General features: G+C 39.7%; 1 protein-coding gene across 3 annotated transcripts; it reads right to left on the reverse strand.

The window, feature by feature from the left end:
• Positions 1-501: 501 nt before the first annotated feature.
• RPL34 (ribosomal protein L34) lies at positions 502-10,171 on the reverse strand. Of its 3 annotated transcripts, none has more exons than XM_036025531.1 (5): positions 10,160-10,171; positions 4,036-4,109; positions 3,854-3,953; positions 3,427-3,530; positions 502-636 (listed from the first exon to the last, which is right to left on the reverse strand). In XM_036025531.1, the coding sequence occupies exons 2-5, from the start codon at positions 4,098-4,100 to the stop codon at positions 552-554; spliced, it is 354 nt and encodes a 117-aa protein (XP_035881424.1). In that variant the 5' UTR covers positions 4,101-4,109; positions 10,160-10,171; the 3' UTR covers positions 502-551. The 3 variants fall into 3 exon arrangements, with proteins under 3 accessions (XP_035881424.1, XP_028362411.1, XP_035881421.1); XM_028506610.2 differs by lacking the exon at positions 10,160-10,171 and adding an exon at positions 5,640-5,668; XM_036025528.1 differs by lacking the exon at positions 10,160-10,171 and adding an exon at positions 5,509-5,617.
• Between the last annotated feature and the right edge of the window lie 545 nt (positions 10,172-10,716).

Below are 10,716 nucleotides of genomic sequence, written 5' to 3' on the forward strand. Positions count from 1 at the left end.
TAATCCCATTAAAATTAGATAATTAAAATGAAAATTATAGAACTGAGGTGTTGAAGTTCAGCCTTAATTGACAAATTGAAGTGACTAATGCATGTGGAAAGCTGTTATTCCAAAATTGTGATGCTTTGAATAAGGACTCTTCCTTTATCACCAAACCTTTGCCTCTGGGGTTATGCCTAGAGCAGGGGTACCAAATTCATTTTCACCGGCCTTGCAGTTGCCTTTAAAGGGCTGAATGTAATTTTAGGACTGTATCAATGTAACTACTCTTTTAACTACGGGCAAGGAGCTCGGTGTTGCCGCTGGGTAGAAACAAGGTGCGGGACTGGATCCAGCCCTTGTGTTTGCCCCCTGTGGCCTAGAGGATGACGAGCAGGCATCCGGACCCAATTGCTCTTCTGTATAACAGTATCAGTCAGAAAAAGTAAAAATTTAGAAATTAGAGGGCCCCCAGATACAGACTGCATCTAACCTGTATACTAACAAATTACAACACAAATAACAGAACAAGCCTTTTAACTATTTTTATTACTCAGAAAAGCTCCATTTTTTTATTTAGCTTTTTGACTCTGTGCTTGTGCCTTCAATACTTTCACAACAATTTTCTGCTCCTCAATAAGGAAAGCACGCTTGATCCTAGAAAGGAAAATATGAAATAGAGTTAAAACCCAAATAACACTGACTTAACAAAGGCAGGAAAAGCACCAGAAAAGAATTAAGGAAAGCTATCAGGGAAGACACTCAGAAAAGTAAACAAAACCCACAAATAAAAATTAAAAATTGAAATTATATGGACAGACCTTTTCAACCTAAGGTCTCTCCCTACACTGGCATTTAAAGCAGGTAATTCTTCATCTCTACGGCAGCAGTACCTCTCCTCTCCTTCGGAGTCATGATAAACTATAAGACCACCACCACAGTAGACTGCTCTCTGCTACCGTAGTAGCTTTTATTTAACTGCATTTCATCAGAATCCAGGGCCAATGACACTACTTGATTTGTAAAATGTCTTAAAATGTTTTCACCGAATTATCAAAAATTTCCAGTAAAAACACAGGAAGGAGTTATGTGCTGGGAACCAAAATGAAGGGGTAAAACATGTTAGCAAGAGGTACTTTATCAGGAGCAAGGATTCTAGAGACTGAATGTCTGAGGCCAAATCTACCATTGTGATCTCGGGCAAGCTGCCTTTTCCGTCATAGAGCATAGAATACTTTTATACATATTTCACAGGGTTTTTATAAAGATTAAATTTGGAAGGATTTACAATTTCTGTAATTGAATTTCCATTTAGAGATAAAGTAGATTTTTATCAATCACTGTCACTAGTATGCAGGACCTGGCAAAGAGCAGGCACTACACTATTTGTTAAATCAAAGTTACCTCCAGAGCTAAAACACTCATTTAATCCCCACAGAAACTTGTCCCACCCATCTTCCCCACTGGTACCTCTGGTTACCTAGTAACCTAGACTCAAAATGCTGGGATTCCTGCAGCAATCACATGACAGAAATATGACTGATGCCACTCTTACTCAGGACACTTAAAAATTCCCTAAACTTAACACAACGCAAAGACCAAGCACACTCACTGTCACAGCTGATGCTAATCCAAATGCGGTGTTCTAGATTCAGACCCAACTTTCCAGGAGCTAGGGCCTGAGAATTGTACTTTTAATAAACTTCCCCATGAGAGCATGACTGCCAAAGTCTAGGAAGACCGGTGATAAGCCAGACTCCTATTGCTGGAAATGTGTAATAACCGTTTCATCTCCAATGTGCCTTTCCAGTTTCATTTATGCTTTTTATACCCTCAGTGTGCCAGACCAAACCTATGTGTGTTCTCTGCCTGCAGTGCCCTTTCAACCTCTTGGTTTCCACCTTAAATGCCATTCCTAGATTCCCAGCCACTTGCAAGTAATTTCTCCTCCCAAACTTCCAAGTTACGTTCTCTTGCATTTCACCTAAGTTATACAGTGTCCGGCAGAAGGCCTGCTTAAGTGTGGTTGGTAGGGTAATAATATGGGTGCAATAATTTATAGTTTTAATTTGAACATTACACCTAAAATGTCATATGGTGTGCTTGAATGTGACATTGTTATGTTACAGAATTACACGTTTATGGTTTTGTAATAAAATATTTTGTAATAAAAAAGGGGGTGTGCTGGGCCCTATATTTATCATGTATTTGTATTCACATAACATGCCTTACCATCCCCTTACAAATTAACTCCTAAAAGGCAAAATGAATTTGCAAAGGCTGGTGTGTCAGGTCTGGTTCAGAAACTTGACCAGACCAATTTACAGAACTATCTGAATAGACTGGAGGCACAGTACTATTCCAAACCACCTTCTTCACTTGCAGAAACCCATCATCCAGCCACTTAGGCCTTTGGAGACAATTTAATACAGTCAGTAAGGTTAAGAGCAAGGTCTTAATGAAGCCTGGTATAAATCCCAGGGCTGTACCTTACCAGCTATGTGAATTTAAGCAACAAGTCTTGGTTTCTTCACAAGAAAACAAAAACCAGCAACAGTATTCATTATAAAAATGTGGAGTACCCCTGGCTGGTGTAGCTCAGTGGATTGTTCACAGGCTATGGGCTGAGGCCCTGGGGGAGCGGGGGCATGTGGGAGGCAACCACACACTGATGTTTCTCTCCCTCTTTCTCCCTCCTTTCCCCTCTCTTTGAAAACAGATAAACAAAATCTTAAAAAGTTACCACCATAAACTCCACTGCTTCCACTCCTGTCTATCCTGCTTTCACATACCCAGAAGACCTAGCCCTCTACCTGAACCCCCTCCTTTCCAGCCTCCAGGTTTTAATGAGGGTCATTTCATTAGCTTTCACGAACTAGAGAAACTGTTCTAAGCACTACCTGCCTTTTGTTGAAACAATGATTTCAGCATCCATCCTGCTGTAGTTTTAGTTTCTGGCACACCAAAGGTTTCCCTGCCCTTCTTAAACCCTTCAATTTCCCTCATTTTTAAGAATCAAGCTAAAAATTGTTCTTCATGATCTGGGACTTTCCCCCTTTTCTTGTCTACCAGCTCCCACTATTCTCTGCTCTAGCCACACTAGAACCATATACATCTACTTTGTTTCTGCTTTTAATTCTTCCCACTCTCCATCTATCTTAATGCCCCAATAATCAATAGTTTCTTACCTGCCTCCCCCACAAAACCAGGGTCATTTTAATTTCCAAATCTAGCATAAAGATGGCCAAAATCTTAATGAATTATTTTGAACTAGTATCATTTATTAGTTTGTACAGCACTAATTATCCCTAGTCTAGGAAGGATCCTAAAGCACGCAACTTCTGTTTAAATGATCTTCTTCACTTGTCTTCTAGGAACAAACAGCATGCACAATTAGACTCACACACTTGCCTAAGAAATCCCTTTTGATCTAGGAGTTATATTTACCTGTCACGGACACACTTAGCACACATGGATCCACCATAGGCCCTGCTGACATGTTTTTTCGTTTTCGACAACCTCATTAGAACTTTAGGCCTCACAGCACGAACCTGCATACAGAAAATGCTGAGATTATTTTTGTGATACTTTTTACAGAAACAGAAACTGTGCCAATTTTTTTCTTTTTCAGAAAGTGGTAAGTGCAAACATTAAACTGGGTTCCAAAAGGGAATGGTATACTGATATATGTGAAAGGCATTTTAGTTTATCTGTTATACTGGCTTTAAAAGGAAATCTACGTTCTTACCAGGCCTGGAGGTTCAGTCATTTCTCACCTCCCCTAATGGTGACCCCTCCTTCACCATTTCCATACCAGAAATTAATGCTCAAAACTTCAACCCGTTAACTCTTCCGGAGCAACCGGCTCACTTACCCCACGAAGTCGGCCTGGGCACACGCCACATGCAGATTTTGGTGCTTTCCCAACCTTTTTGGTATAAAGGTAAACAATTCTATTGCCAGGGGTTCGGGACCTAGAATATGAGAGGGCAGACAATAGCTCAGCATTCTGCAGAGTAAATGACAACATGCATTTTAAACTTTAGTAATACTTACAGCCTAGTTTTGTTAGAGGCTGTATTGTAGGACAGCCTCCGACGGTATGTCAAACGCTGGACCATTGTGAATCCCTAAATTAAGAAGGAATAAAATTTCATTGCGGAAATAATTCACTTCAAAACAAAACAGCATCAGGCAATTTATGCATTATCCCTATCTGTAATATCCTTAACTAAGTTATCTTATGAAAGGGGTTCACTTTTTGAAACTACTTTTATTAGCTTGGCACATAGCAGATGCTCATCTTGCCCAAAAAGCAGCGCCTGATTCAACTTAAGTGCCAATCATTTAACACTAACTTTGGTAACACTTAGGAAATTGGTTATACAGATACTGGGTTGGCCAAAAAAAAAAAAAAAATCCGTGTTTTTCTCTGTAAAAGACACATTTTTCTTTTCACTAATAACTTTATTGATTTGGATATTTTGAGTACATTGGCCATCCCCCACTATTGGCTTCTAGTGGGTAGAGGCCAGGGTGCTGCTAAACATCTTCCAGTGCATAAGACAGCCTCACAGCAAGGAATTATTTGGCCAAAATGTCTGTAGTACCATGAAACTTCACAAACCACTTTTGACACGTTTGATCAGTCACAGAACCTTCTCCACACACTTAACAATTTTTTTTTTGCATTTCAGTTGCGTTTTTACATTTCTTGAAATAATAAAGCATAATACACTGGAAATGCTGCATATTTTCTTCCATTTTCAAATTAAAGTGACTACACAAAAACTAACCAAATTTGATTTTTGAAATCATATGCTGACATGACAGCTGTCACAATACAATCTAACAAAACTGTTTCCCATGAAGTTAAACTAAACACTGTTAGAACCATGGTAAGTAAAAAACTAAACAAACTTTTGGGTCAATCCAATATACAAATGAATGACTCAAGTTATTCAGTGAACTATACAAAGTAACATGAAATCATAAGCAAGACTTGAATCAGCCTCATTTTTTATCCTGAATTTTGTAACCATTTCATCACAGTCATGTTATTTGAAAACGGCCTGCATTTATTACAGGATCCTTACTAACATTACACTAAAACACACCTGTTAGACAACAAAACCTAAACGGAAGGCCAAGGTGAGTGACCCAATTAGCCACTATTGCGTTTGCATCTCTAAAACTACTATAGAAAACCCCTTTCTAATACATTAAAAAGAAAATCTTCCTTGCTATTTGGCCTGAGGGGAGAAGGGGAATGTTTGAAACATGTCGGCCGTCCGCCATCCACAAGCCTGAGAACATCCACGGGAGCGGTGTTAAAACATCGGCCCAAGTACGAAACTGTTCCGCCATTTCCCGGAGTCTCGACCATCCGCACCACAAACCGTATGTCTCCAAACGCGGGTCTTCACAAGCGGCGAAGTGCCGGGCTGTGAGCTCCAACCCCTCGAGACTCCCGAGGTTAAGGTGGAGAGGTGTCTGAAGCTAAAAGTCGGGGACCTGCTCACCACCAACCTTCCTCCAGAGCCTTTACCCCCACGCCAGCTCAAAACACTGCGTCTGATAGATCTCGGCTACCGCAACTCCCTGGATGGCGGCCGATTCTAACAGGAGTAACTACAAGCAGAACGAAAAGGCAACCATACCTAATAACACCGTTCCCGGAAGAGGAAAAGGAAAACGCTTCCGAGTTCAAAGGTACAATCGACTAAGCACGACAGGAGGTTACGTCAGAACCAGAGGTGTGGTAAGAGAGTGCCGCCATGTTGTACGGATACAACGCAGCCTTCCCACGTGGAGGAGGAGGCATAGCGCCGCCACGTTGTACGGCAAACGACGAGTCTTGTGTGAGAGACGCACTTCACCACGCGAAGATCTTTGGGGAGTTGCTTAGGAGCAAATGCAAGTGGCAAAGGAGCTGCGAAAAGCAGAGGCAGGACAAAAATCACTATATTTCGTTTCTAAGGACGCTGTGATACATTTAACCTAAAGAGCTCCAGTTTTAGGATTAGACCTTGGTTTACATCCCAATTCTAACACTACTAAGTACGTGACTCTTGAGGAGTTACTGTCATCAACTTTCTCTTATTTTTCCTTGCCATTCAAAGCATAAGATTTACAAATTGGGGTTTTAACTCAGTATCTGCTAGTTATTAGGTGTGTTAGGTTGGGCAAGTTCTTAAATCTCTAAAAGAAAGATATTAGTAACTAACTACCCTGCAGACTTATATCAAGATCAAAGGCATGGAGTTAAAGCACTTACTTAGCGCATGTCGTGTAAGAGAGTAAGTGCTCAATAAATGGTGGCTAATCTTATGATTATGTACAAAGAGCTACTTGAGGCTTCAAATGGGTGGTAAAGTTTGAACTGGACCTTAAAGATGAGAGGAAGAAAAAAAAACCTCTCTAAAATATTAAAATAGTATGTAAACGTTTACACTAAGAGCCTGTGTGTATTTTTTTCTGAGAAAAGGGTGTTTAGCTTTCATTGTATTGTCAAAGGGGTTCATGGCCTCCAAGAAAGTAAAGAAGTTTGCCTGGCCTCAAAGGAAGAATGCTAAAAAAGGTCCTTTAAACTTTTAGCTTAGGCTTCCTGGAAGCAGACTTGCATGCTGGTGTATTGGGGAGTGCTCTTAAAAAATACACCCATTGACCTGGATCCTTGAAGGATTGAAAGGATGCCGGTTGGATTCCCCGTCAGGGCACATGCCTGGGTTGCAGGCCAGATCCCCAGTAGGGGGCGCACATGAGGCAACCGCACATTGATGTTTCTCTCCCTCTCTCCCTACCCTTCCCCTCTAAAAATAAATACATAAATAAAATATTAAAAAATAAACAAAAGAATACCCATTGCTCTGGCCCGCATGGCTTTGTTGGTTGGGTGTTATCCTGCAAAGCAAAAGGTCACAGGTTTGATTCACTGTTGGGGCACACACCTGGGTTGCAGTTCCTCCCCTGTAGGAGCATGGGAACAAACGTGAGGCAACCAATCAGTTTCTCTCTCACATCTATGTTTCTCTCCTTCTCTTTCTTCTTCCCTTTTCCTCTCTCTAAAAATAAGTGAAATAAAGAAAAAAAAGAAAGAAAGGAGGTAGGATCAGGGGACCCACAATGTGTTTGCAACTGAGGTTGTCCAAAAGGGCAGTGTGGAATTAGGATGGTTCTTCATAGGTGTCCCAAAGAGGCAGGGAGCAGGCCTTTGTGCTCCCACATCAGCCATTCCTTAGCCTGGCTGCCCCCAGATGGTGGGTGAGGCAGTTTCCTGCAGCTGAGAGCAATGTCCAGTGAGGAAGGCAGCTGTGAGCCAGCTGCACAGACTCAGAGAAGAGGAGTTGAAAAGAGCATCCCAGTAGTCACTCCAGTTTCCTTGTAGATTTTCTGTGCAACTATTGAGGTGAGAAAACAGGCAAGTGACTGAGGGAAGACATCAGGGAGGCCTGCTGATTCCATCATGCTTCACATCCCTGCCATTTTTGTCCCCACACCAGATAAAAGGCTCAGGTTATACTCTTGCCTTTGAGGATTCAAAATAGCTGTTTCTCCCCTGACCTAGTAGTGACTTACTCCTCTTTTTCCCAGTCCTCAAACTTTTGTCCTCTGGAATCCCTTTCATCTCTGTACCAGGAATTGAGATGGAGGCTGGAATAGAGAATCAAATGCAGTTTTTGAATGAATGAACAAATGAATGCATTTTCTTGCAGTATTCTTTTTATTCCTAGAGACACTTTGCTGGGTAGATGAGTACAACAGGTGGTGGGAGTCCTTAATGCACTGTAACGGAGTTCACCTATCTTTCTGTGTTCCCCTCCACCCTGGTATATTAGGACGGTGGTCTCACTATCACAGTTTGCCCTTATTATACCTAACCCAGTTCTGTAATGTGACTTTTCTTCTCTTTCAGTCTGTATTTGCATTTTTTCTTGATCTGTCTTGCCAGAGATGTGGTGATCTTATTAAACATTTCAAAGAACCACATTTGTTTTTATTAATCTTTCTCTCTCTTAGTTCTCTGTTCATTAATTTCTGTGTACACTTACTAAATATTTTATGAACTTTTGTGAAATTGAAATAAGATGAACCTACCTCAATTTTTTCTGCCTTGGGCTGGGAAGCTTTGAGGTTTAAAATTCACTTATTTAAGGGATTTTCATAAAAGTTATTAATTTTAATATGATCAAATTTATCTTTTCTGAGTTGTGCTTTTTGTATTTCACTTTAAAAATGCTTTTCTACTCTAAGGTCTATAAGACATTCACCTATCTTTTCTAATGATTTAAAGTCTTAAGAGTTGAATTTTGTGTACTGTATAGAATGAGTTAGGGAAGCACTTTTCTTTCTTTCTATATATATAACCTTATTTTTTCCAACTTTATTTACTGTGTAGTCTTTCCTCCCCTGCCAATCCAGTAAGTACTGAAGTTCCATACATGTACGGGTACTATTTTGGTTCTTTTCTATCCCACCGTTCACTTTGTTTTTTCATCAGTTCTGCATTTTCTGAATTCTTTAGCAAATCCTAAATGTTGGAAGGGCAAATAGCACGCTACCTGTTTTTCTCTTTCAGAAGGGAAATTCTTGACCTTTTTCTCTTCCAGATACATTGTAGAGTTAGCTAATCTGAAATCTGTTTGCATTTGCATTGGATCAATTAGAAAAGAATTGACATTTTTTTTATATGAAGTTTTTGTAAGTATGAATATAGTACATCTCTCTGTATATTTAAGTCCTCTTTAACACCCCTTAATAAAGTTTTATAATGTTTCCATTGAGATTCAGATGTCTTTTGTTAGATGAATTTCCAGATACTTGACATTTTCTGATTCTGTTGTGGGTGGTGTTTCAAACTACTGATTTTAATTTTTATTTATACATAAAACTATATATTCTAGCTTTTTGTTGCTGGTATATAGAAATGTAATTTTACATTCATTTTACTTTTAGCCATCTTGATAAGTTCTTCTATTATTTTTAGTAGTTTGTGTGAAGATTCTTTCGGATTTTCTGAGATTCACTTGAAGCAGTAATTTAAAATCTTCACACATAGAATACAAATACTGCTCCATAAGTTTCCACAAACTGAGTACACTTAGCTCAGGACACAATATTGTCTGTCTGCCTCCTAATGTCTCCTTCCATTCTTTTCCCCTTTTTCCAAGATGGAAACATCATTCTGATTCCTACCCATAGATAAGTTTTATCAATTTTTGTACTATATATAAATGAAAAATATCCTTTGCATCTGGCTTTTTTTCTCAACTTTATGTTTGTAAGATTCATCTATATTATTTTTTATTCTTATTGCTATGTAGGTTTCCAACGAGCAAACATACCACTGTTCTCTTGAGGGACACAGGGTAGTTTCCCAGCTATGATCAGTGCTTCCGTGAACACTGGAGAGCATGTATTTTGGTGAAGATAATGTACACATTTCACTTGGGTATATACCTAGAAGTAGAATTGATGGGTGATAGGGTATGTGTGGTAGGTGGAAGGCTATGTATTTTAAGATGGCCCCAGTGACTTCTGTCCATGGTGATATTCTTGTAACTATGCATGGCAAAGGGGATTTTGAAGGTGTAATTAAGGTTACCAATCAGTTGATCCCAAATAAAATCAAAATTAAAATTGGGCTGAAGGAATGAGATGTGGGACACCAATAGCTTCTACTGTGCTAAATATAAAATTCAAGGTTGCTGATTATTTTTTTCTTTCAGTACTTTGAAAATTCCACTCTATTGTTTTTTGGTTTCTATGGTCTATTGAGGTGTTAAATTATTCTTATTTTGTTCCTTTCAAGGGGATTTGTCTTTTTCTTTTTTTCCTGGCTGTCTTTAGCAACATTATCTCTAGATTTGTTTTCCATTTGTTGGGGACTGCTCTGTGTGGTTTTGGAGACTGTAGCCCCGAGAGAGCGCGCCCTGAAAGGGGCTAGTAAGTCTCCCTGGAAAACCAGGTAAAAACGCAGGTGGCAGACATGACACAACTCTAACACCGAGGGTTACCATGAGAACCAGGCCTGAAATGTACATTTTGTCCTTTGAAGCCTGTTCTGCCTATCATAACCCTGTTGATATAAACCAAGTCCAAGGCATAAGGAGTAAACTCTTTATCTCATGAAAAACATCTTAAAGACCCTCTGGCGTCAGCATGACTAACAGACCCTGACCTATGACAGATCTCTGTGTTTCTTCAATTGTTATCTACAGATAATACCTGTTTTTGTCTGACTGTAGCCTATTGACATTGATTGATGGACTATGCATGTACCATGTATACACCTACACATACCGATCCCAATAAAGCCATTTGGGAGAAAAGCTCGGGCATTCTCCACTAGAGGGAATTGCCGCCTCCTTTCCTGCTGGAACAGCAAGATTGTGTCCAGGATGACTTATTTCTCATCTGTGGCAGACGGGAGAGCTCTGCTGGACAGACTTCCTCCCACATCCATTAGCTTCTCAATGATGTGCTTGTCTTGTCTTTTCTTTTTATTTATTCCATGGGGTTCACTATAGTTTTGGGAAAACTGGACAACAGAAAAGAGTGAAATTGGACCACTATCTTACACCACACACAAAAATTAACTCAAAATAAATTAAGGACTTTCATGTAAGACCTGAATTCATAAAACTCCTAGAGGAAAACATACACAGCAAGCTCCTTGACATCAGTCTTGGCAATAATTTTTTGTATCTGACACCAAAAAAGCAAAGGTAACAAAAG

This window comes from Phyllostomus discolor, chromosome 1 (assembly GCF_004126475.2).
Source record: "Phyllostomus discolor isolate MPI-MPIP mPhyDis1 chromosome 1, mPhyDis1.pri.v3, whole genome shotgun sequence".
Lineage (NCBI taxonomy): Eukaryota > Metazoa > Chordata > Mammalia > Chiroptera > Phyllostomidae > Phyllostomus > Phyllostomus discolor.